This window comes from Mesoplodon bidens, assembly GCF_964165515.1.
Source record: "Mesoplodon bidens genome assembly, chromosome: 11".
Classification (NCBI taxonomy): domain Eukaryota; kingdom Metazoa; phylum Chordata; class Mammalia; order Artiodactyla; family Ziphiidae; genus Mesoplodon; species Mesoplodon bidens.
In genome coordinates this window covers 71355136-71382294 of record NC_138167.1, presented here as the reverse complement: position 1 = coordinate 71382294, position 27159 = coordinate 71355136, and the positions used below count along the sequence as shown (strand labels likewise).

General features: G+C 43.5%; 1 protein-coding gene across 2 annotated transcripts in view; it reads right to left on the bottom strand.

Moving 5' to 3' along the window:
• LARGE1 (LARGE xylosyl- and glucuronyltransferase 1) overlaps positions 1 to 27159 on the bottom strand; it is a 594073-nt gene that overhangs the window by 71557 nt on the left and 495357 nt on the right. For both annotated transcript variants that reach the window (XM_081247956.1, XM_081247955.1), the window contains exons 8-9: positions 8062 to 8174; positions 5910 to 6035 (exon numbers count right to left, since the gene is read on the bottom strand). In XM_081247956.1, coding sequence (XP_081104082.1) covers positions 5910 to 6035; positions 8062 to 8174 — 239 coding nt within the window. The remainder of the gene's footprint in view (positions 1 to 5909; positions 6036 to 8061; positions 8175 to 27159) is intronic.

Below are 27159 nucleotides of genomic sequence, written 5' to 3'. Positions count from 1 at the left end.
ATTATAAAATAGGTATTACTTCAAGTTTACAATATGGTGCCAAAGTGTTTTCCCAATTTGGTTGTATACATTTACACTCCCATCAACACTACAGGAGAGTTCTTACTGTTAAATGAGACTTGATTAGTACCACTTTTTCAATTATTTGTGGTCTTAATTTTCACTTCCCTGATTATCAAGGAGGTTGTACATCTTTTCAAGTGTTTATTGGCCATTTTCTTTGCAATTCTGTGAAATGAATTTATATTCTACACATTTCTCTTAAAAATTTTTGTATACTTTGTTTACTAGTCCTTAGTTGTATGTGTTGAAACTTTTTCTTCTTTTCTCTCTCTTTTTTTTTTTTTTCGGTATGTGGGCCTCTCACTGTTGTGGCCTCTCCCGTTGCGGAGCACAGGCCCTGGACGCGCAGGCTCAGCGGCCATGGCTCACGGACCCAGCCGCTCCGCGGCATGTGGGATCTTCCCGGACCGGGGCACGAACCCATGTCCCCTGCATCGGCAGGCGGACTCTCAACCACTGCGCCACCAGGGAAGCCCTTCTTTTCTCTTTTTGATGCCACTTTGATGGAGTTATTAATTTCAACATGGTTGAATTCATTGACTCTTTCATTTATGATATATGCTTTTGGTGTTTTCCCTATTCTAAGGTCATAGGCTAATTTCCTAATTTTTAAAAAATCAACATTTAATTTGGCCTTTCACTTTGAAGTCTCTAATCCATTGGAGTAAGTTTTGTATATGGTGTGAGACAGGGACCCATTTTCAATTTTTCCTGATTATCATATCATTATCATCATTTCCAGACACATAATCAGGTGTCTCAACACCATTTATGGAAAATTACATCCTTTCTCCAATGGCCAGCAATGCCACCTTGTCATGTATCAAGTTTCCATAAATGTGTGGGTGTTCGTGGGCGCCTTACTGTTTTAATTATTTAGCAGAACGCTAAGCAAATGCTCAGCAAAAGTTTGCTGTAGGTTTTCAGTAGATTCTGTTCATAAGAGGTTTTGTCACAAATGAATATTTAATTTTATCAAATAATTTTCCTGCATCTATTTAGATAATCAGATGGTATTTCTCCTTTAATCTGTTAACATGCTAAATGACACTTGTGGATTTTTTTCAATGTTAGATCACTCTTGTATTTCCTGGAATAAACCCAGCTTGGCCATGACGTATGATCTATTTTATACATGGCTGGATTCAGTCTGCTAATATTTTGCTTAAGATTTTTACAGCAGTATTCCTGAATGAGATAGGCCTGCAATTTTCCTTTCTTGTAATCTCCTTGTCTGGTTTTGGTATCAAGGATATCCTGGCCTCACTGAATGAGTTAAAAAGTGTTCCTCTTTTCCTATTCCTTGGAAAAGTTGACTAAAAACTGGAAATACCTTTTGATTAAAAAAAAATTGGTAGAACATCTTCTTCTCACTATCTATCTAGGGGTACTATTTTCTTTGTAAGAAAGTTTAATGACTAGAAAATAATCCAGACTTCATATTTTTTTCTTAAGTCAGTTTTGATAAATTATACATTTCTAGGAATATGTTCCTTTCACAGTTTTCAAATTTGTTGACATAATTTTGTTCACAGTATTCTCTTATTATCTCCTATAACTCTGCTTTATCTCCTAGAGAGAAAGTTCCACATGTGAGAGGCTTTTGTTTGCTTTAATCTTTGTTGTATTCCTAGAACTCGGAAGAATCACTGGACTCAAAAACATTAAGAGATTGAGTAAATGAATCTGCATTTATATCTTCTTGGTGAACTTTTTGTTTTTAAGTTGTGACCATCTCTGTACCTACCAATGCTTTGTCTGATATCAAGATAGTCAACCAGTTTTATTTGGGATGATATCTGCCTGATATTCTTTTCCCATAATTTTACTGTCAACCTTTCTGGGTAGTTTTGTATCAGGCATGTCTCTTATAAATAGCATATGTTGAATATTGCTTCCTAGTCAATCTGACAACCTATCTTCTCACTGGCAAAATTCGTTTATTTGATTATTGATATATCTGGACTTATTTATATCATTTTGATTTCTTGTTCTCTATTTCCCCCTACTTTTTCTATGCTCTGATTTATTTTTCTTTTCTTGCATCTAATTCTTCTTTTAAACGACTGAGGTATTTTGGTTGGTTATTTTGGTTTTTCTTATTCCATTCCATCTCACCCATTTTTTCCAATTCTTTTAGAGCTTAACCTTGAAATGTTAGCATGCATACCTAGCTTAGCAGCTAAACTTAATATCTCATCCCCCTCCTCAACAAAGCAATGACCTCAAAGAGTACTTTAATTCTCATCATTTCCCTCCTGACTTACACGATGTCACTGCCTGATAATTTAGGTATAATGTTTTTAAACAAACAAATTACATTATTATTACTACTATTGCTATCATTTAGAAACTGTTCAGAGTTTCAATACATTTCTAATTTGTTTGTTCAACATTCCTTTTTGAATCTGGAATCATTTTCCAAAGGATTCCAAAGTACATTTTCCTTTGGACGTTTCTTTGCATAAGTATTTTGGTGGTAAATTGTCTTTGTTTTTACTCATCTGGATATTCCTCTCTCATGTTTGAAAGATTGTTTTGCTAGGTATACAGTGTGTTGTTATTGTCTCTCAGCACATTGAAGATATTCTTTCTACTCTTTTCTGGCTTCTGCCATTGGAACTCTCATCACACATGTGGAATTTCTTTGTAGAGAATCTGTCTTTCCTCTTTGGCTATTTTTAAAATCAACTTTCTTTAGGGTGCTGCAATTTCACTACTGTAAGTCTAAATATGGCTTTCTCTTTACACTGCTTGGTAAACACAATCCTTCTTGTATCTATGGATACCTTTTAACTGTTCTGAAAAATTCCCAGTCACCACCCCATCCAATGATGCCTCACTTCCAATTTTCTCTTTATCTCCTTCTGATAATCTAATTAGACATATCCCGATACCTTAACTTCCCTTTATTTTTCTATCTCTTTTTTTCACTGTGTGTGTTTTGGGTAATTTCCTTAGATATCTCTTCCTGCTCACTAAGTCTCTCTTCAGCTGGGTCTAATCTACTGCTTAACACATTTAATTAATTTATAATTTCAATAATTATATTTTTCACTTCTACAAGTCCTAGTTGATCTAAATAGGCCTATTCATCTTTGAGAATCTCTTGTTCCTCTAACCTACTTTCAATATTCTTTTTTTATTTTTTATATAATACAAATGCTTATATTATGTTTCATGCCTGATGAGTCTAATACTTGTAGTCTTTGAGGTTTAATTCTATGGTCAGTTTCTGCCCTCTCTCATGGTAGCTTACTTCCTTGTGTGTTCAGTGATAACTGACTGAGAACTCATTTTTCTAGAGACTCCACCTAAAGGATTCTGAAGTCTTGTTTTTGAGAGTATTCTTCAAGATCAGATTTCTGTTTGTTTCTCCCAGGGGTCTGGAAATTTTTCATTTTTTTCTTTGTATTTCTGCCCTACACATATAATTTTAGCTCCCCAAATAATATGAGCACAGCCTTGAAGTTAGGAATTCTCAGGGGAAACATTTCTCCCTTACTCCACCAAAAGCAAAGAATGAAACAGGCAACAATCTCTGCTGTTTCCTCCTATACTATGGGTTTTTAAACTGTTTATCTACCGAGGATATCACTCTTCATGGATCCTGACTTTATGCCAGGGTCTTCTAATTGTGGGTTTTTCGTGTTGGGGCCCAAGTTCCCACACATAGCATTTCAACAGAATGGCTATACGTGTGGGTTGCCTGATTTTGATTTAGGCCTATTATCCCAGTGCAACCCATGGTATCATTCCCTTGTTTGAATAATAATTATACAGCTACCTACATTTATACCAGGCTCCCAGACACCAAGGATAAGCAAATACCCAGCAAATGTCAGATGCAGCTGCTTTTTGCTTATCATTCTGGAGTCACACTTTATTACTGTTTTTTGGCCTCTGCTTATTACTTCAATTACTTTATGAACTGATCAGCTATGCTTTCAAAACATTAAAAAATTTTTATGCAGTGTTTTTAGGTGTTCTTTATAGGGTTGGTTTTATTCTCCTCCCCTTTGAACTTTTAGTTTATGATATTCTTGGAAATATTCCTGTGCATTTCATCTATTTTCCTTATGTCTAACAAATACATGACACATTGAAGGAATTTCATAAATGCCGATTTAAAGAACAAAGATTTAAAGATTTTGCAATGAACTTCAAGTGCATTAAAAAACAGTTCTTTATTTTTGACTCTGTGATTTCACTCCTGAGAAGGTGTGAACTTTGAGCTGTTCAATATTTATATTTGTGAAAGTTTGGAAACAACTAAGGTAACCAGAATGGCTAAGCAATGGAAGAATACAAAATTCCATGTAAATTTTGACTATAAATAAGACATAATATGTACATAATGTGGATATGGACCAGAAACCAATAAGAGAAGCCTGACTTGTTAGAAAAGCAAGGTTTGGGTCCCTTTTTCCTTTTTATAACTTGCAATTATCGTTGCCACATCGTCACCTGGGCAATGGGTATAAATTTTAAATGAAACAAACTCTCTATGGATGCATGTATCTAGTTCTTCTGTTACAGCCAGAGGGCAAACACACTTGGTGTCAGACAGGCCTGGGTTCAAATCATTAATCTGTCATTTAATAGCTGAGGTCAGTTCTTCACTCTTTCAACTCTTCACGACTATAGGTAGGGAATTCTGACACACCCCTTAACTCTGGGCTCAGCCACACAGTTACTTTGGCACATAGGATGTCAGCAAAAAGGACTTGGGTTTCCTTGTGTGCCCTAGGGCTTCCTTTTCTACCTCTGCTTTGCCGTGAGAACAAGCTAGATTGGCCTGCTGACAGCACATAGGAGACACTGGAGGAGAACCAAGTTGCCCTAGCCACAGCCACCCCATCTGAAGCTGACCATAGACATTTGGCTAAGCCAGTGAATATCAGACAACCATCCAGTCAACCTGTGGACTCATCAACTAAATACACGGTTGATGATTTAAGCCCCTATGAGAATAGTTTGTTACGCAGCATTATCTGTGGCAGTAGGTAATTGATACACACACCCCTTTTTCTTTGTCTACCTCCTGTCAGGTCTTACCACTGTGTTTGGTACTTAGAGACCAAGGATAAAGGCTTTTCTATCACTGTCCTTTCTCCCTGCTGGCATCTCACCTCATCCATGACTATCATAGCATCTGTCATATTTTTTTACATTTATTTCCTTACATGTCTCTCTGCTCCTCTCTGCCAAGAATGATTTGAAAGTAGAAAATAAGTTATTCATATCCATATCTACAGCACCTGGCACAAAGGAGGCCCTCAATAAATGTTTTCATTTGAATTAAATGACTGGATTTGGGGAGCCAACATGAACCAAAACAGCCAGCAGCAGGTAGCAGGAAGAATAACCACACAAGCTGGTTCTTGTGCTGGGAGGCCTGATGCTTTCCAGAGAGCCAAAACAGGGCGTTGGGGGGCGTGCGGAGAACAACACAAAGAATAAAAGCCCGGGCTTCCCTTGTGGCGCAGTGGTTGAGAGTCCGCCTGCCGATGCAGGGGACGCGGGTTTGTGCCCCGGTCCGGGAGGATCCCACGTGCCGCGGAGCGGCTGGGCCCGTGAGCCATGGCCGCTGGGCCTGTGCGTCCAGAGCCTGTGCTCCACAACGGGAGAGGCCAAAGCGGTGAGAGGCCCGCGTACCGCAAAAACAAACAAACAAACAAACAAACAAACAAAACAATAAAAGCCCATTCTGTTTGCTCTTCTGCGCCCTTCTCTCTCTCTCTCACCACACTGCACACAAGGCTCCGAGCCAATCATCCCCCTGAAGGGCGCTGCCCCATCCAGCTTCCCTCTGCCACCGCCCACCAGGGCCTTCCTTACCCTACCTTTAGATCAGACACGTCTCTGTAGCACTGCTCAGAGCGGGTGTGGTCTGACAGCTGTACGTTCCAGAAGCAGGGGAGCTGATACACGAGGAAGGGGTTTTGTTTGATGACAGCGTTGAAAATATCCTAGGGGATAAAAGCCAGAGATACAGTCAAAACAGTCAGATGGGCTCCGCTTGTGACGCTGGCTCTTGAGGCACCACATCTCCTGTGCAATCTCTCTTGAGCCTCCTGCTCGGAGCACAGGCTCACTTGCACTTCAGGGCCTTTCCCTTGCCTTTTATCTCTAGAGACCAAGCAGTCATGTTTGGATAGAGAGGGGGGAATGCCCCACACTGACTTGAAGCTCATGGGTCCTGCTGGTCTCAGTGAGCACCATCCAGCAAAGGGGGCAGACATGGAGCGTCTTTTCCACCCGAGCCAGCATAAAATAAATGAAGTCACTTTTCCGCCCCTCTTCTCACCTCACCGAGGAACCCTGTGTCATCCATCCTGAGCCTCCTGGAGAGGCAACTGCGTGATGACAGGTTGCTTTCCCTATTGAGGGGCTGAGACAAATTATATATCCTGCTTCAGCAGCATTCCCTGGGGCGCTGGGCAGACTCGATGATGGATGCACCTGGGATTCCTGCAGGCCAGGGTGCCTGTGCCCGTGCTCTGCATTTCCAAATCCAACTCTGACTTTTCTAGGGAGGCTTTACTTCTTTCCAGCTCTTCTCCAAGCTCTTGCACCAGCCAGGCCACACATATTAACTAGCTGCTGACAGGTGGTGTCGGGAGGTGAATTATGGGCCTTCGCAGGAGATGGCTGAATAAACTATCCTCATTGGACATGGACAGGCAACTGCTAGCTTTTGGGGACACACTCAAGTCATTATGACCTGACTTGAAATATGATGATGGAGGACAATTTTCCCCTCAGGTTTAAAACAGCTACCTGGGTAATTTTTAACTCATTCATTATACCATATCTCACGTTTGAAAAAGGAAATCAGTTTCTGGCTGCTTGGGAAATACAATGCTAAAAAAAATAGTAAACTAACACCACAGAGTTTCTTGTTTCCTCCACATTAGAAAACTTTGCAAAAATTCAACAAATCAGACAACTGAATGTTGAACAAAAACAGGGAGAGTGAGCTTGCTTTTTGGTTAAACAGGAAAGGATAAAATGCAGAGAACTCAGAGAAATCGTCTTTACATTTCAAGATGGCCACTTATACCATGGGAAACTCATAATCTAGATGTGTGACCCTGGTAGATTCAACGTCAAAGGCTCAGGCCTCTGTATTTCTTAGCCAAAATGAGAAATGGGGTTTTAATGAATTTATGTTGGTGGAGTTCATGGGCTTTTTCAGATTGCCTGGATTAAAAGCTGGTTTCACCAGCCAAGGAGGTTTGTTCCTTCTATTTAAATGCATTTCCCTTGAGGATGGAGTCATAGTATAGGATTTAAGCAAAAGGATTTGCTTCAAAAGTTAGATTCTAGGGCTTCCTTGGTGGCGCAGTGGTTGAGAGTCCGCCTGCCGATGCAGGGGACGTGGGTTCGTGCCCCGGTCTGGGAGGATCCCACATGCCGCGGAGCGGCTGGGCCCCTGGGCCATGGCCGCTGAGCCTGCGCATCCGGAGCCTGTGCTCCACAACGGGAGAGGCCACAACAGTGAGAGACCCGCGTACCAAAAAAAAAAAAAAAGTTAGATTCTATTTGCCAGAAAGGAAAATGGAACCTTGTCTGGGAAATATGCCTTGGTATTCTGGAATCTCAGGGGGCAGGCACTGGATGTTCTACACCAAGATGAAGACTGTGACCTCCTAACACACCAAATTATCATTTACTTATGACTCTTCTTCAATAAACTATGAGCTCTCTGAGGCCAAGGACTGTGTCCTTCATTTATCTCTGTAATCCTATTTCTGAACATATTCCCTGGCACGCACAGTGTGCAGGGCAAGTCTGCTGAACACGCACACGAATGAACAAGGGGAATGAACTAAGGGGAGTGCTGTTGTCTTAGGCTGGCAAGTACAAGGCAGATCTATCCAAGTAAGCAGTCATACAGATCTGGAAAAATAATGCAGACTCAACCACTTGCAAGTTTGAGAAACAGCAGCAGGGTGCTCAGGAATAACAGTACCTTCTAAGCTGGCTACTGACCTGATCAGCTAAGGATGTGGACAGCATGCCCATCAACTCCCTCTCTGCGGTCAGCCTCCACATCTGCTCCCACTTCATCTTCCGCAGTTTATCCAGAAGCAGCAGGATCACCCCTAGACAACAGTATAGGATGGAAGAGAGGAAAAAAATGACAGTAAGAGAGACAGCGAGGCACACCTGTCTACGTGTTTTGGAGATGAACACAACTGGATTCACCCCAGGCTCTGCCAGGTACTCAGGATGAGACGTTAAACAATCTCTCTGAAATATCCTCATTGTGTGGAGAACATTAACACAGACCTCAGAAGCTGTCCCAAGGACTAAGTGAGATGGGCAAAGGAGCCCAGCACTCCCTGGAGATGGATGCTGTTGATGGTTGCACAACAACGTGAATGCACCAAACGCCATTGAACTGTACACTTAAAGATGGTTAAAACGGCATTTTTATGTTATGTTTATTTTACCACCAAAAAAAAAAAAGCCTAGCACTGCACCTGACACATAGTACATCACCTGTAAGCACAGATTCTCTCTTATGTTTTTCTCCAAGTATATGACAACCTACCTAGGGTTAGCTGATGGATGGTGTTTATACAACATATGCCATTTATCTTTACAGAAACAAAGCAGATCCTCTCTGACTTTATTCTGGGTATGTCTTTGCCAATTTGCTCTATACCTACTGATAAGCCATATGAGCTCGTTGCAATATTCCTGGTTTCAACAGACTTCTTAGGTCCAACAGAATCAACACAGATGGAAACTATGGTGAAGGCTGTGCTGATGCTGGGTGTTCAAGATGGGGCTCCAAGAGCCTTTGGGTTCATAAGAAACTAATAGTCAGAGGCTGCTTCCTTCTCCTTTTCACCTTCTTTTTTGGGGGTTAGTTTTCATGGGGAGGGACCTGAATGAAGGGGGGATTGTCTAGGAAGGGAAATTGCCATTGTATACACCTTTGTATTTTTTAAAATGTTAAAAACAACTAAATGTATTATTCAGGTAAAAATACATTAGTAAAAGTCTAAAAAGAAAAATACATTTTGGCTTAGCTGAATGGCTTAGGAGCAAATGTCTACCACCAGGTCGGTGAGAGCATGCAGAGACAGTACAGAGCACAGAACACGAACAGCCAAGAGAATGTCCCTGCAGGCCACTGCAGTTACTTTGGTGGCTGGAATTGTGGCCCCGATGGCCTCCGAAGTCAATACTCCTCAGGAAGCTTAGCTCAGCAGAACAGTCAGTGGAGAAAACTCCAGGCAGTTGAAAAATGATCTTCGTTGATACCTAGTACATTTTCTAAGATTGCTGGAAAGAAACTGATCCCCAAATCACACTTAAATGTCAACACTGAGACTTTTTTCTACTTATTCCAGTGGCACATACTTGGAGAAAAAGTATATTCACTATTCTTTTAAAAAATAAATTTATTTATTTATTTATTTTTGGCTGCGGTGGCTCTTCGTTACTGCGAGTGGGCTTTCTCTAGTTGCGGTGAGCGGGCTTCTCATTGCGGCGGCTTCTCTTGTTGCGGAGCACGGGCCCTAGAGCGCAGGTTCAGTAGTTGTGGCCCGCAGGCTCTAGAGCGCAGGCTTAGTAGTTGTGGCGCACGGGCTTAGTTGCTCTGTGGCATGTGGGATCTTCCCGGACCACGGCTCGAACCCGTGTCCCCTGCATTGGCGGGTGGATTCTTAACCACTGCACCACCAGGGAAGCCCAAAAGTATATTCACTATTTAGTGAAAGGTGTTTGTTCAGGTAGAGAGAGTTGAAATAAAATATATATGGTTATGGGAAGAATGGGATAATACACAGAGATATGAACTTGTAAGTCAGAAGGGCAAATCATATTTATTGCATATCTCCCTTGTGCTTTGTTAGGTTTTTTGCGCATCGATAAGGTAAATGTTGTCATCCTTATTTTGCAGGTGGGGAAACTGAGGGGGGCGGGTGGGTCAAACACTTGAACAGTTCACAGTACAAGAGCAGCTCTATGAGATCCAAACTCAGATCTGCTTGACTCCAAAGCTGGTGCTTCTTCAGCTATACCACACAGACCAGAGCCCCAGCAATGCCTCTGGGGAGTTCTGTGACTCAGGCCAAGGCCTTCTCCTTTTCTGACTTTTGGTTTCTACCTGGGTAAAAGGAGGAAAATGCTACTTGCCTTGCAAACTCAGAAAACTGTCACGCCCCCTAGTGGTAGGCTGGTAAATGTTTAACCACCAGCTAGCTCTTCAGGGGAAAAACACCCCGAACCTTGATTTGTAGCGACTGCTGATTGCCATGGTGTAAATACTCTCATTGTGGCCGATTTCAAGCCACTGATGTGATGTCATCAAACAAGCAGTTGGGAAGGACTGAGCACAACTGGCCCTCCTGAGCCAGGGGGAGTTAGGTCCAGCACACCACTGAAAGTGTTCCCCAAACACGGGAGGAATTTTAGAAAGAGCAAAATTCACCACAAGGGTATTATTTGATTGCTTCTTTGGGGGAGAAAGGAAAGAAAAATTGACAGCATTACAAAACAAGAGAATATAGTGATGGATTCAAGAAAATAGATTCCAGTCACACATATGAAAGAGAATTTCACTAAATCTTATTGCAGAAACTAATGCTAATTAGATTTAGAATTAGGGCTAGATGCTCCAATATATAGAAAAAAATGAGGAATGCAGAAACTATAAACAATGATGAAAGATACTTATGCACATTTTGAAGCCTCTGGAGGCATCAATGGTAGATCTATCAGTCTCTGGAGACTGAGCTGAGAATTGATGCTTTTAAATGGTGTTAAGACTTAGCAAGTCCTAAGTGGCAGATGTGACTCCATATAGTTTGCCAGGCTAGTTGAAAAGAGGTGGGGGGATGGTCCAGAACAGAAGACTAAAGGCAGAAATGTAGGGTCCTTCTCCCAGTTACCCAACCTTCTCCTTTGTGTGATTTTAATTTAATTTTTAGAAGCATGAACTATTTCAAACTAACAGAAAAGTACCAAAACTAATATGACAAAAACCTACCACTCCGATTTAATAAATGTTAATATACTGCCACATTTGCTGTTTCTAATAAAATGTCACAGGTAAATGAGAAGTTCCACCATATCACTGTAGCCCTCCCTTTCCCAAGGGTAACCAGTATCCTGGAGTGACTGGGTTTCATTTCCCTGCATGTTTTTTTAATTTGTATTCTCTATGCATATATTAATAAACAATATATGGCATTTTCAGTATGTTTCACAGTGCATATTTTCTACTCTAACTTACCTTTTCACCCAATGTTATGGCTTTTAAGAGTTAACCATGTTACGGTTTCAGCGTCTAGTTTATTCATTGTAATCACTTTATTCATTCCTTGTATAGCTGCACCACAGTTTACTTGTGCATTCTGCTGCTGAAGGACATTCTGGCTGTTTCCCATGTTTCTGTTCTTATAAACAGTGCTGCAATAAACATCCTAATCCCAATTCATTGGGCACACTTCTGAGCGCTCAGCTGGGGTACCGTCTCCCATGTTGTACAAGGATTGCTGTGTTGATGGTGCTATTTGTCTTGAAACATCTTGAATTGCCCCATCTTCCTTTTCTCTTACAAAACAGGCCATCACAGAGACTCATGGAATCTACATATAAAGTGCCTTTCACATCTCTTCTTTTACTCACTCAGTCAACAGTTATTTATTGAGCACCTACTATGTGCAACCTAACTGAAATTTGTTTTTTAAAAAAATGGATGGGGGTAACATTGGTTTATAGCATTATATAAGTTTCATGTGTACAACATTATACACACATAGATACAGAGAATAGGGTCGTGGTTCTCAGAGGGGAAGGTGGAGAGGGTGAAATGGATAAAAGGGGTCAACTGTAGGGTGATGGATGGAAACTAAACTTCTGGTGGCAAGCACACTGCAGCGCATACAGATGTTGAAATATAATGTACACACAATTCATTTTAGAGGCACCTTTTGAGTAACTCCCACAGTTCTATTCACTGGCTTAACTGGGGACTCAGCAGTTTGTAAAACACGGTCCTTGTTCTTGGGGAGCAAGGCCTAACAGGGAAGGGAGATGGGTAACCAAGAAAATGGAAAACAGTGACAGATAGGAGATGCGTGAAAAACTGTGGGGAACCGGGGACAGGGGAACTGACTGTGATCTGGGTGTGGGGGGACCATTTGGGAAAAGCTTCCTGAAATAACTGATGTTGAAACTGAAATCTAAAAGAGGCAGAGGATTACCTGCTGAAGGTCAGGCCAGACAGACTTCTCCCTCCAGGGCTGTGAATGTCAATCAGGCAGCAGATCTTTTCTACCACATTTGAATAGCAGACCTTAAAAGGTAATGACCCATTTCCCTCTCTTCTCTCAAAGAAGACAATTAAAAAGAGGCTGCATAAAGTTGTCTAGCATGGGTGAAAACATTTGTCTTTGCTCATAAATCTATAATTAACCACAGGTTATTTGTGTAATAAATATCCCCGTATCCTCACACTGATGCAGTAGAATGAATTCCAGGAACACAGGCATTTTTGTAGCTATCACAGAAGGGAGCTGTGTGTAACATGAAAACTGTGCTGGACTTGGAAACATAAGTCCTGGGTTTGAGTCCTGATATGATCACTTATTGCAGTATCTCTTTAAAAAAGTCACTGGGATCCTAAGCCCCAGTTCCTTATTTGTAATAAGGGGACAATCACACATTAACTCCAAGATGATTAGAAGGACTTAAAAATTATATCTTTAAAAGCATCTGGTATATGCCATGATTTATTATTTCCTACCTTGAAGTAAAGATTCTATGACATCAAAAAAAAAAAGTCCTGAGTACAGTAGGAACAGTACTCAATACTGCTGACTTGAGAAATATTCATTGAGAATAAATGTCCATACCCAAAATGCCTCTATGAGCCTGAACTCACGGGTCTCTCTAAAAATCTCCTTGTGCATGTAGAATGTACTGGACACTTAAAAATTTTGACATACGGCTTCCCTGGTGGCGCAGTGGTTGAGAGTCCGCCTGCCGATGCAGGGGACACGGGTTCGTGCCCCGGTCCGGGAGGATCCCACATGCTGCGGAGCGGCTGGGCCCGTGAGCCACGGCTGCTGAGCCTGCGTGTCCAGAGCCTGTGCTCTGCAACGGGAGAGGCCACAGCAGTGAGAGGGCCGCGTACCGCAAAAAAAAAAAAAAAAAAAAGTGACATATTGCCAGGTCCATATTGCTTCTTAGTCTTCTGTCAATAGTCACTTAGGGTGTCACCACCAGCATGACTAAGATGTCCCTTGGGGTTATTGCAAGTGGCTACTAAGGGATACAACCCACAGGAAGAAAAGAAATTGATGGAAAGAAAATCCACCCCAAGAATAATCATGTGAGTAAATTACGTTCGTAAGCAGCTAAGGAGTCTGTTTAAGCTGTTAAATATAATCACACGAATATGTACTTATAAGAGAATCTGCCTGCTTCTTCAAAGGTTGGGAGTTTGTACCCAGATTGTACAAGGGCTAAAAAACAGCATTTCCAGGGAAACATAACTCTAACTACTTATTGACCTAACTCCTATGGTGCTGGGGAGATACCCTAATTAATGATTGTGAAGGCCTTTGGAAATATGAAGTGGTACCTAAAAGTCTGTAAATAACAGTTACAGAAACTATACATTTCTTCATTAAGGTACCTAATTATCACGCACTAAACTTGCTTGATTCCCACTTGAATTAATCCAAATCATGTGCACACACGTAATGTGGGAACAAGCTTTTTAAGTGAGCCCTAGTTAAAATGATGAAAGTGGCTCCTTCTGAAACTGGACCCTTTCAAGCTGAAACAACACAGCTTCGGCTTTGGAATAAGTGCCCCCAGACAGACGTTGACACTGCTTCCCTGCTGTCAGGGGGACAGGGGTGCCAAAAAGCTTGACTCTGGCCTTTGCTGCTGCGTGATCTGCCCTTTCCATGCTTGCCACTGGGGTCTGGGAGCACAGCGCAAGCCCTTTGCCCTGGAGGCCAGCACTCTGCACAGAGGCAGCATGCCTTGAATTTGAAAGGCTCTCCCAACGGAGCTGGCTGGGATGCGTGGGGCTCACACAGCCTTACCTTCTCCTGCTGTGCTGCGTGGGAGCTTAAGAGACCAACACTAAATAAATAAATGAATAAATAAATTAAAAATCAAAGGCTTCTCCTGGGAACATCTGGTCCAGAGGAAGGGCGTTGTTTCATCTGTGGATCAGAGGACAATGTTTTTTTCCCCCAAACTGAATATGTAGTAACATCTCGGTAGCCAATATGGCAGGGAAAGGAAGCTGGATGTGGATGTGGAGAGAGAAAATAATGCTTTTTTAAAAAAATGAGCCAGATATTGATTTTTACCAATGCAACTGTAAAAGGGAGAACAGATTAAAAATGGTGACAATGCTGATGACTGTCACCTACTATTTATTAAGCAACTGCTGTATCCTAAAGACAAGGTGCATAACCTAGATGACCTCCGACTCTTACGACAAGCCTGCTAGGTCGATGGAATTATCCCCATTTTTGAGATGAAGAAACTAAGGCTCGCACTTAGCTAGTGAGTGGCAAAATTAGTCTCACTCTTAGACCTGTGGTCTTTCAGCCACGCCATGCTGCCTCCTGGTGTGCGTGTGTGTCTCTGTACATGCCCATAGTAAATATGGCGAGACTTTGCTGAATCGGTGGCCTAAAACCAAAACAAGTCAGAGAGCTCCTGGAGGAACAGTAATGTGAATGTCTGGGGGACTCTGTGAAGACCACAGGCCAGAACCAGACTACATGTGTCAGAACCTGGGAGAGACCAAGCATACAAGGCCAGAAGAGGCAGGGTGGCCCTGTGTGACTGAAGCTGCTCGCACAGGTGGGTTCTAACCCGGTATAAGGGACCATGGGGTGTAGTCAAGAAATATTTAAATCAGCACACCGTTCCAGAGCTAACTTATATCAACTCTCCCTCCCACACGGCACAGAAATCCTCTTCTTTCTCCATCTGAGTCCACAACCTCGCAGCCTGTGTTGGACCACCTCTTGCAGGCCAGGAGAACGCCTTAAAACCCTTTCAGCAAATGGACAACCTTAAGCTCATGTTATGAAAACCTGCTGTTTAAGAGGAGGTTCTGCCATTTGTCTTCTTTCTTTCTTTCTTTCTTTCCATGGAGCCAGCTTTCATGATTCAGCCAAGCTAAAGAATACGGCTAGAACTGACTTGGTCAATTCTGATCATGCGCTTCCTTAATTCAGAAGAAACTGAGGTCCAAAGTGGCTACCTGATGCCTTCAGACCAGTTCAGAGCAGGTTTCAGATTAAACCTTTTATTCCTCAAGGCAGTGTTTTCCATGGCCTTCTGCAGGATGCTAATAGGTGTTGTGGGAAGCAGGTAGTTAGCTATGCTAAATAAGTTTAGGAGATAGTGGGTTAAATAAAGTTAAACAGTGTTGGTTTTATCAGTGTGCATGGCGAATCTCAAAGGTGGTTACCATATCCAACACCTTCTAGACTTATTTACCAGGACCTCTTCCCTGTGCCCCTGCTCTCCCCCAGGAAGCTGGTAGAATATTGCTTTTCCCTTCACTTCCACCTGCATTTTCTCAGCTCTCCACCTGCACTGTAAGGGCTGATACATGAAAATGAAGATTTATTCTTTGGTCCTTTAGCGTTTCTTGTGGCTTCACTGGCTTGAACCAGAGAAACAAAACTTTAAGTGGGCACTGAGTGGTTGGCTACACAGGAGGCTCTGGGGAAGATGCCGGCCCTCATCCTGGAAATGTTTATGACGATGACCCACATAATTTCGACTTTCCTCTCTTCTGCTTTGAAGCGCTAGAGTCCTCTTCTCATGCATGATGACCCAATAGAAGGTGAGTTTATTAAAATTCACTTACTTTAAAATCCCCTGCTTTTACCTAGGACTCACTTTTGATCATAAAAAGCGAAAGTAGAACCTTTTAATTTATAAGTGTTTTTTCTTCTCAAAAGCTCTTTATCAGAGAGAGAAAATGGAAATCCTTCCACCTGAAGCCTTCCCTGACTTTGCTGGGATTTCTGAAAGTGTGGATGGATGGAGTATAAAGGGCTGCTCAGACCTTATAAAAGACTGGTCACTCACTCACTCATTAATTCTTTCAATAAATGTCCATCAAGCGACTTCTACATGCCAGGCACTAGGTACACAGAAATGGAAAACACAGTGGTCCCTGCTCTGAAGCATTTGGAGGTGCTGTGGGCACTGAAATAGAGAGGTGTGTTCTGGGCAAGCAAGGTTGGTTCCTTTAAAAGGAGGTGGGTTCAGATCTCATGTCATAGGGAGCGGTCCTTTAAGAGAACAGAATTGTACCACATCTCTTCTTCTCACTGAACAGAACTGTGATAGGACTGAGAACATAAAGGCTTTGGTGGCTGGCAAATACTTTTTAACCAAGATTTTTATAAGTAAACTTTTTACTGAAGTATAATATACATTCAGAAAAGTACACAGATCCTAAGTACACAACATGATGAACTTTCACAAAGTGAAATCACCATTGTAATCAGAACCTGGACCAAGAAACAGAACATCATGAACAGACCAGAATCCCCCTTATATTCACACATACACCCACTGTCCTGCCATTATCCTGAATTCTTACACCATAGTTCAGTTTTATCAGGTTCTGAATTATATATAAATCAAATCATACAGTATTCACCCTTCTTTTTTTGGGGGAGGGGGAGTTTTTTGCAGTACGTGGGCCTCTCCCTATTGTGGCCTCTCCCGTTGCGGAGCACAGGCTCCGGACGTGCAGGCTCAGCGGCCATGGCTCACGGCCCCAGCTGCTCCGCGGCATCCTCCCGGACCGGGGCATGAACCCGTGTCCCTTGCATCGGCAGGCGGATTCTCAACCACTGCGCCACCAGGGAAGCCCGTCACCTTTCTTATGACTGGCCTTTTGGCTCAGTATTATTTCTGTGAAGTCCATTTGCATTACTGCATGTTGTAGTCTGTTCATTTAATTCTGGATCGTTACCTACACTATGAATATATCTCACCCTAGTTATCCATTACCTTGCTGACGGACACGTGGGATGCTTCCAGTTTTGAAAGCTGTTATAAACATTCTTGAACATGTCTTTTGGTGTCATTTGTATACACTTCTGTTGAGTGCAAACCCACTGTAGTTAAGGTAGTTATTAAAGACTCTCCAGCCTGTCTCTTTCAGTTTGAAGAAAGTATTTTCTGGATCTGTATAGGGGAAAAATATAGAGTGTCCGAGGTGTTGATCTTAAAATGCCCACTGAACAAAATGGAGCATGTTTTGATGCTCAGAAAAGCCAGAGGTAGATGCAAGAGCCCAGCACAGTGCCACAGAGCCTGCCTGGGGGGTCCACAGCCCCACGGGCTTTCTATCAGGTACTGAAAAATAACTACTCCCTGAACAGAAGTCCGATCTGCTGCTTGGCTTGTTGGAATGGAGATTTTAATTTTTGACAAATATTGAGCCTTCATCTCCCTACCGGCCTGGCTAGATGCTTCACTGCACAGGATGATGTCTCATTTGCTCACCAAGAAGGGTGAGACGGCTCGGATAGCCGGGCAGTGCGGACCAGCTGCACGTGTGCTAGAGCCTGATTGAGCGCCGAGCTAGTGGACTGTGGAAGGGCAAGGAGTCTTCCTGCCATTTCCAACTTAAACAAAGTGAACCCACACGGAAGGGCACACTACGTATCTTTTCATCATTCAATCGTTCACGCACACGAGGAAGAAGCAGGTGCTGAAAGAACAGCCGGTGAGGTATGCAGAGCTCACGGCCATCACAGACGGAATTGCCTGGGATCCCTGGGGGCAGAGTTCCCCTCGGAAGCATCGCGACAGACTGGAGGGGGGAGGAAGGAGGGTGCCATCCTCCCTGCGCGCTCTCGAGTCTGGGCGGTGTTTCCAGCGGGGCCTGTCTCCCCTCCCCTGCAGCTTCCTCTGGGCAGCCACCTCCACGGCTCTAGTTCTCACTGGTGTCTGGCAGCATCACCTCTTCTTTGTATCTTACTATGGGCTGAACTGTGCCCCTCTCCCCCAATTCATATGTTGGAGTCCTAACCCCCACCCAGGACCTCAGGATGTGACTCTATTTGGAGGTGGGGTCTTTAAAGAGGTGTTAACTTAAAATGAGGTCATTGGAGGTTCCTAATCGAGGAGGACCAGCATCTTTATAAGGAGAGGAAACCTGGGCAGACAGGTACAGAGGGACGGCCATGTGAAAACACAGGGACGAGACAGCCATCTCACGAGGAAAGGCCAGAGGTCTCAGAAGGAACCACCCTTGATCTTGGACTTCCAGCCTCCAAAATGGTAAGAAGATAAATTCCTGCCGTTTAAGCCACCCAGTTCGTGGTCCTGAGCTATGGCGGCCTTAGGAAACTAACACGTATCTCTTGGCCCAGAGCTGGTAACAGCTGCCGCTTCTGCTGGTCTCCGGTGCCTCAGTCTCCTTGCCGACACCTTCAGTGCTCTCTGTCCATCCCATAAACAGTCCCTTCATTAAAATACCTTGAATTACCTGAGGAGATGATGGGATCCTGACTATTTACATGTATGTTATTTCACTTAATCCCTTGACTGCCCCTGTGAAATTGGGATGGTCACGCTTCTTTTACATGTAAGGAAACTGAGGTTGTACAGCTCATGAGCCGCAGAGTTGAGGTTTCCATCGAGGTCTTTCTGACTCCAATGGCAGTGTGGCTGATCCTGCAGGCTTGCAGCAGGCTGAAAGAAGGGGCTGTCTCTCTGAATCAGAGGCCCATGCAGTAGGAAGGACCCCTGGACATCATCTAGGGCAATCTCTTCACCTTCCATAAATGGGGAGACCAGGACTCAGAGAAGTGAGCTGAATGTCCTAAAGTTGGGATGCTTATGCAAATGGCAGAATAAGGACTTGAACGTAAGTCTATGGACTCCAGCTTTGATACTTTTTGTTGCTTCCTTGACTAGTTTGAGAATGATAGCAAGGAGAGCCACTTCCCAAGTCCCATATTTGGATTACGTGGGGATCTGACCACAGAGATGAAAGGTCCCAGCATCAATCCACATGTCAGCTCCATGCTTACTAGCTGCATGACCTTGGTTAAGTGACCTAATTACTGCTCTACGGTTCAGTGTACTCTTCTGTAAAATAGGTATAAAGAATAACTCATAGGACTGTGATAAGGATTAAAAAAGATAAAGTAGACCACGCAGCACAGTGACTAACACAAAGGCTAGTTTCAATTAAATAAGGGCTACTGTTATTACCTGGGGCAGCTTTTCTTAAAACCCAAACTAAGCTCCTATTCACCTGTAGGCACTGAATCCACCACTCATAAGCTGACCAAAAATAAATGATGACACTGATAGCTAACAAAGCTGGCAGCAGCCCACTACTAGGTACCTGCCAGGCCCCAGGCAGGGGTCCCAGGTACTGTGTTAGGGATGCCCATCACCTCTATTCCTTAAAACATCCCATAAATACTGAGTAAGTAACTAAGAAGCTAATAAGTAAGAAGCCCAACACAGTTTCATCCGGCTCCCAAGCCCATGCATTTTCTAATACCGTTGTTGAGAAGATGAAGTAGGACGTGACTAGTACAGGAAACCAGATGCAGAAAAGCACTACGTAACCCAGTCTACGCCTGCGACGTTAAGATGCAGTAACTGCAGATACGTACAGGTGGCCCTGTATCTCACGTCCTCTGTACCCACAGTTTCCAACACCATCTCCAGCACACAGTTGGTCTGCTCAAGAGGAGCATAATGACCTGCACTTGTGTTGAACTGAAGTGAATTCTTTCTGGGGAGTTGGATCTCAATAAGCAAGTGTCCAGAGCAGAGGAGGGGCTGAGATAGTTCTTCTATGAATGCGAATCCCTATTGTACCAAAGCCAACTTCAAGGGGACATTTCAATGGGGTGAGTAGGCAGTTCTGTCTCCTTGTTTCCTAGAACAACCATAGTTCTAGAGAAGGCTTTGGATTTGGTCGAGTGCTGGCCCTGTAGTGTTGTAAAGACTTGGAGGCCCGAGATGAAGATTAATTCTGGATCCATTACTTATTTTCCATAGAACCTGGGGCCTGTGTGGGAATGTCTGTAGACTTCTCTTTCCTAGCCTGTAAAATGGTTATGGTGATATTACATTTTTTTTTCCACTCAATCGATACCTGTTTGAGAGTCTCCTATGTACCAGAACCCATTCTGAAAACAGAAATCCTTATCCTCATGGAGGCTTTACACAAATAGAAGACAGACAACAAGCAAACTAAGTAGGTTAAACATACAGATGATATATGATGATAATGATAGAGCATAGAAAGGCAGGAAGACTCAGGTGGGGGACCTGTTGAAATTTTCAACGGGTGGTTGGGGAAGGCTTCTCTGAGAAGGGGATGTTATTTAAGCAAAGACCTGCGGGAGGCGAGGAAGCATGCCACGCTGATAATGGGGCGAGAACCCCGGCAGAATCGGCTGCACGTGCAAAGGCCCTGAGCGAGCTGATATACTGCAGGACGGTGAGGAGTGCCTGCCTCTTAGGCTGCTGTGAACGTTAAAGAAGTAAATAATCCATTTGAAGTATCACATTCATAACAACTGCTCAATAAATGTTAGCTAGCACTATTAACATTATTCCTGTGGGCACACAAAGGGCCCTATCTACTAGAAAGTGAATCTGGCAGGCAAGGAGGCCGTGGTAAACCTTTGGGGTCTGAACCTTCACGAATGGATGTGCTCTCTGCTCTCTGCCAGCCTGATGTGGCAAACCCGCAGGCTATCCCGTTCACGGGAGAGGATTTCCTCCAAATTGGATTAGCAGGGCATGCACTGCGTGCTGGGGAAAGAGAAGGGAGAACTAAACCCAGCTTTTCTGTGGTGTCAATCATTTTAAAGAATGTGCAAAATGGGGTTTCCCTGGTGGCGCAGTGGTTGAGAGTCCGCCTGCCGATGCAGGGGACACGGGTTCGGGCCCTGGTCTGGGAGGATCCCACATGCCGCGGAGCGGCTGGGCCCGTGAGCCATGGCCGCTGAGCCTGCACGTCCGGAGGCTGTGCTCCGTGACGGGAGAGGCCACAGCAGTGAGAGGCCCGCGTACCGCAAAAAACCAAAAAAACCACAACAAAAAACAAGAATGTGCAAAATGATCCCTGGTTCAAGCTTTTGGGCAAGAGTAATCAGTGTCCTTCCCTTGATGACTTTTCCAGTAACACAGAAAGAAGGAAGGGGGTGGGGGAAAGTGGAACCAAGCCCTTTATCCTTTTAAGGAGCTCTTTAATGCAGGGTGAGGCGTCTCCCCAGAAACAAATTTCTGCTTCTGTTAAGTCGGGGAGGGGAAGCGTGGTGAGAGCTGTACCTGTCAGCAATTGTTCCGGGGGACTCTTAGGAATCACGATAACCAAAGAGGATCCCGGATGGATGGACTCTGTATTGGGAGGGTGGGGATCAGAAAATAAAGGAATTTGCTGGCCTCCTGATGTTGGCTTTTAAGGGCATGCAGACTTCCTAAGCTATGCTTACTTTTTTTCCCCCCAGCCCTCTTACAACTGGATGTCTTCTGAACAATTATGAATCTCTTTAAAATCATGGAATTATACTTTAAAAACCAACCAACCAACCAACCAAACTCACAGAAAAGGAGATCAGGTTTGTGGTTACCAGAGGTGTGGGATATGGGGAGGGGGCATTGGATGAAGGTGGTCAGAAGGTACAAACTTCCAGTTTTAAGATACATAAGTGCTAGGGATGTAATATAGAAGATAAATATTACTAACACTGCTGTACGTTACATGCGAAACTTAAGAGAGTAAATCCTAGGAGTTCTCGTCACAAGGAAAAATATTTTTTTCTTTTTCTTTTGTATCTATGTGAGAGGATGGATGTTCATTAACTCACTGTGGTGATCACCTCGTGATGCATGTAAGTCAAATCATTATGCTCTACACCTTAAACTTATACAGCACTGTATGTCGATTATAACACTGGAAGAAAAAATCATGAAATTCTGAGCTCTAACTGAGCTAAATATAATTTGCTCTTTCTCCCTCTTGCCTCCATTTACCCCCTACTCTCTCTGTTCCTCGTCCTTCCCAGCCTTCTCTTTGGATGCCTTCCTGGACCCTGAAGCACAGCTGGCCACGTGTCTCTTCTCCACCCACAAGCTATTCCCTTAACACTACTCATCTTGCTGCTCGGGGTCCCCTCTTGAGTTCTCCAGGGCAGGAGAACCCATCCCTATGGCAGGCCTGGCAGACAGACCCAGAGAATGCTTACAACTGAGCTGATAAATAAATGAATGAGTTCAGAAATAAGACAGAGGACCTGCCCAGAGGTACCTAACAGAAGTTCAATTAATACCTGCTGAATGGCTAATTGGAAAAAGGGCTTTGATACACACAAATAAACTGGTTAAAAACAGAGATCCTAGAGGCTCTGTACAGTGCAGTTAGCTCATCCAGGATGGGTGGAGCCCGGACAAATCAGGCCAGGAAGTCAAAACACTGCACTTGTGTTAAATGACTGTCCATCTCCCAATCATAGCCAGAAGAGTCACAAACTTTGCATCAGGAAGTTCTCTCTGGCCCATCTCCTTAGCCCACTTGCTACCTTTGGGCCAAAGCAGAGGGTTTTGCAAAGAGCTAGGGTCTGAAGTCAGACAGACTTGGGACTGAATCTGGTCTCTGACGCTTCCTGGCTGTGTGACACTGGGACTGTCACTTAACTTCTCTGTTCTAATCTGTGAAATGGAGGCAACGATACAGTTCTTTTCTCCAGAGGCAAGTTTCCCTTGGGGAATATTCTACCCTGTGCAGAATTACTCCTGTGGATTTTTTCCTCAAATACAAACTTTTTACTTTAATTATACAAAGATTTTGAGGTACCTCTTGGTGATAATTCCAAAAAAGGGAGGAAATGGGGGAGTAGTGTGGTAAGATAAAGCAGTAGAAGGTGCTGGAACGGCCATGCTCCACAGTCCAGAACCATCTGGATTATCCCATCTGTGTGTTGAAGGAGCCATGAGGAGCCAGAGAGAGGGGCGGGGAGATGATGTAGTGATAAATACCTCTCTAGGAAATACTGAATGATAAGTGAAGGCTACTGGGAGTCCTTTTTGCCCTAGCCATCTAAGTCACAGTTGGAGCACAGAATTAGGAATGTGTCCCTTGATGTCCTACAATCATATGAACATTTGGAGAGAGGATCAGACATGGGTAGGCAAAGCAAAGCACAGTAATAAATAGCTTATTGAAATGCAAGGGGGGGGTTCTGTAAAATTAGTATTGATCGAGGAATGATAAATAGGAATTAATCTTACACTAGTCATTATTACTAATTAGTAATGTACAAAAGATCACTGATGTGCTCAGCTAGGGGCTGTCTTTACCACTGTGTTACAGAACAAAATCCAAACTCCAGAGCATCCCATCACGGCCCAGGAAGCTCTTGCCTGATTCCCAGTCTCACCTCAAGCTTCTCCTGCCCCTCACCCTGCAGTCAGTTCCAGAACAAGGCAAGCCCGTGCCCCCACTGGGGCTGTTGGGTTCTTGTTTCCAGGCCAGGCCCATGGCCAGCTCCAATGCACCCTTTGGGTCTCAGCTAAAACATCTCCTCCTCAAGAGAGGTCTGTCCTTGATATCCTCAACCACAGAATCCTGGTTAATTACTTTAGGGAGTAATCACATCTGTAACTCCTTTCTTTCTTCCCTCCCTCCCTTTCTCCCTGATAGGTGGGGAGGAAAGATTTTAACCGATCACATACATACATTAGGTCCATTCCTTTCCCCTTTATCTTTGGAGATGTCTCTCTCTCCAGTTAAAAGCAGGACTAGATCTCATGCAATTTTGTCCTTTCAGTGCCTAGAAATCATATTTGCATAACAACTAAGTTGGGTGAAAGTAACCAATAATTATTGAGCATCTATACTAGTTCTAGATCATTGGGTTCTGTGCTATGTTTACAATAGCTTATTGAATCCTCACAACAGCCTATTAAGGACATCTTCTTATTCTCATTTTCCTGATGTGGAAAGCTAAGTGGCACAGGCAAGATCCTGATCCAAGTCTGGATTCCCCAAATTATGTTCTTTCTGCTAAGCTGCAAGCTTTCACTGGTAATCTTTTTCTTAAAGGGCCAGACTATATATTTTTGGCTCTGTGAGCCAAAAAGTCTCTGTTGCAACTACTCAAGCTTCTGCCAGTTTTAGCCCCAAAGCAGCCACAGACAAAACAAAAATGAATGGTGTGGCTGTGTGTCAATCAATCTTCATTACTGGACACTGAAATTTGAATTTCATATTTTTATGTGCCACAAAACATACTTGTCTTTTGATTTCTCTTCCCAGTTGTTAAAAAATGTGAAAAGCATTCCTCTCTTGAGACAAACAAAAGCAGGTGGTGGGTAAATCTGGCATGAACCAACCCCTGCTGTAAACAGTTAAACATTCCTTAGGAAGACATGAAATCGACTCAGAATAAGATTAAGGGTTAAATGTTTCCTCAGTATATTTGCTGCTGCTGCAACTTGATGCTAGGCTTTTCTTGAAGACAGGACTCATGTTTTCTACTGCTTTTGCTGTCCCCTTGAGCGGAGCTGATGATGAGCCTGTCTGCACTGCGCTGGGCATTCGGTCTGCGCTGAATACATGTGGGTCCGACCGGCAAAGCTTGCCTGGGAAGGACAGCAACTTGAGCCATTTCTCTCAGGTAATTGTCTGAGCTGAGATTCCCTTACTTAGAGCAGGTTCCACAGGGCTCTGCTAACCAATTCAGGATCGGTCTTGCCGTTCTGATTCAGATACCTCTGACCTGCTGTGGAGAAGTGTCGCCTATGCTGTAAGAGGAGGTTGGGTAATTGAGGGCCCAGGGTGACAAGGCGGGGGCGGGGGAGGAGGGCATGTCTAAGCATAAAGGTGGTTGACAGGAACAGCTCTCAAGGAGATGACTAGGAGGCGGCTCTCTCCTTTTCTGTGATGTCACTCACATTTTTCTGCTGGGTTCTGTCAGTCCCAGGGAAAGCACAGGATGGTAATCCAGACAAGGACAGAGGTGCAAACAAACCACTGGAGGGGAATCCCTGCACCTCCTCCATCTGGGTACTTATGTATGATAATCCCTTGCAATTGCTCCTCAGTCTTTTGTTAAGGTTGGTTTTATTTTAACTTTATTGAGGAATAGTTGACACATAACTGTATTATTTAAAGTGTCCGACATGATGATCTGATATACCTATATGTTGTAGAATGATTATCAAGATCAAGACAATTAATGCATCCATCGCCTCACACAGGTAACACAGGTAACTCTCCAAAGAAACTGAAATCAGTATTTTGAAGAGATAGCTACACACCATGTTCACTGCAGCATTATAGCCAAGATACGGAAAAACCTACAAGTCCTTTGAGGAGGAATGGATAAAGAAAAACATGAGATAGATAGATATCTATAAAAGAAGATTAAGAAAATGTTTCCTCAGTATATGTATATATAAGGTGTACACACACACACACACACACACACACACACACACACACACACACACACACACACGATGGAATACTATTCAGCCTTAAAAAATAAAAAGCAATCCTGCCATTTGGATACCATGGATGAATCTGGAGGGCATTATCCTACGTCTTTCTTGACAGTAGCCATCTGAGGCTAGGATTCTGGTGTCACTTAAGTATCCCCAGAGTCTAGCGTGGGGCCTGATATTATTCACAGCTAATACTCGAAATATCTTGAGCTGAATGAATATACACAAATTCAAATAGCTAGGGAGTCCTGGAGTCTGGTGATGGTTAGGAAAACAGGACAAAGGGGATAAAGAGGAAAGGTACTCTTTCCTTTAGTACCTTTCCAAAGAAAGGTAGTAAAGTGCAAACGAGTGTCTTTATAATGCAATATTTGGAAAGATAAGGAAGCATTCCTATCTAGTAGATAGAATATCTGGTAGGTAGGAATCACCTGTATGATTTTATTTTTATTTTTTATTCAAGTATAATTGACAATATTATGTTAGTTTTAGGTGTACACCTGCATGGTTTTAGAAACTACTGATGGAGGGGTCCCGTATCAGAGGTTCTGATGGTTTGAGGTGAGCCCTAGACTCACGGTTTTTAAATTCTCCCCAGGTGATTTCAATGTGCAGCCATGATTCTGAAGTACGTTCTAAAGTATGATTTTGAATAATCACGTAAACCTTACATAGAATATAGTGAGAACTGAATGAGATAAAGCATGAAAAGCACTTAGCATAGGCTTGGCACAAAGTAAACACTCAGTGAATGTTAGCTGGTGATCTGGACACAATACTGGGCCCTCAATTCGTAGATGGCAGCAGGTTACAAGGTGGTCCACAGCTGTCTACTCCTGTGTATCGGGGAAGGGGCTGGACTAACCCTCTGGGACAGATCTCAGCGACTGCTCCACCGATATCAAGCACCGAAGCCCTGGGAAGAGACTGAAAGGTAGGCTTAAGCACAGGGCTCTGTTGTTCACTAGCTCTGCTAACTTCTGAAGTCAATTAGCCTCTCTGTGCCACCACGGGCTCCTCTAAAACAGGGATTACGTGAGTGAATGCACATGAATGGGCGAGTCAAGTCGAAGAGACGGGGACTGTGAACTTGAGAGACCTCCAGGAAATCAGATGCCTCTTCTCATCATAAATATGCCTTCAAGGAAACCGTGCACTGAACGAATACGCAATTATTTTCTTTACGGCAGGAAGATTCAGGATCACACGTTCCCTTTCTCTCCCTTGCACTGCAAACTGAACAACACAGGTATCAGGGTGGCTGGGACCTGAATGAGTGACACAGAAACCAGTGACCTTGCATGGATCAGCAGAGTGGGGCAGAAACACTTTCGGGAAATGGCCACCTCTTCAGTCCACTAACAGGCCAGGTCAATTCAATTAGCCCCAGAGCTGAAATGCCAGAGCCAGGTAGAGTTACCCACAGCAAGGAAAGGGCTCTGCTTTACTTAGCCACTGGTCCATCACTCATGGCTTCAAAGGCCTAGCTGGATCTTTCAGTCAGAGACCACCTGCCTATGTCAAAAAAAAAAAAACAACTGAAATTACGTTCTGTGTTAGGTGGCTGGAGCTGCTATA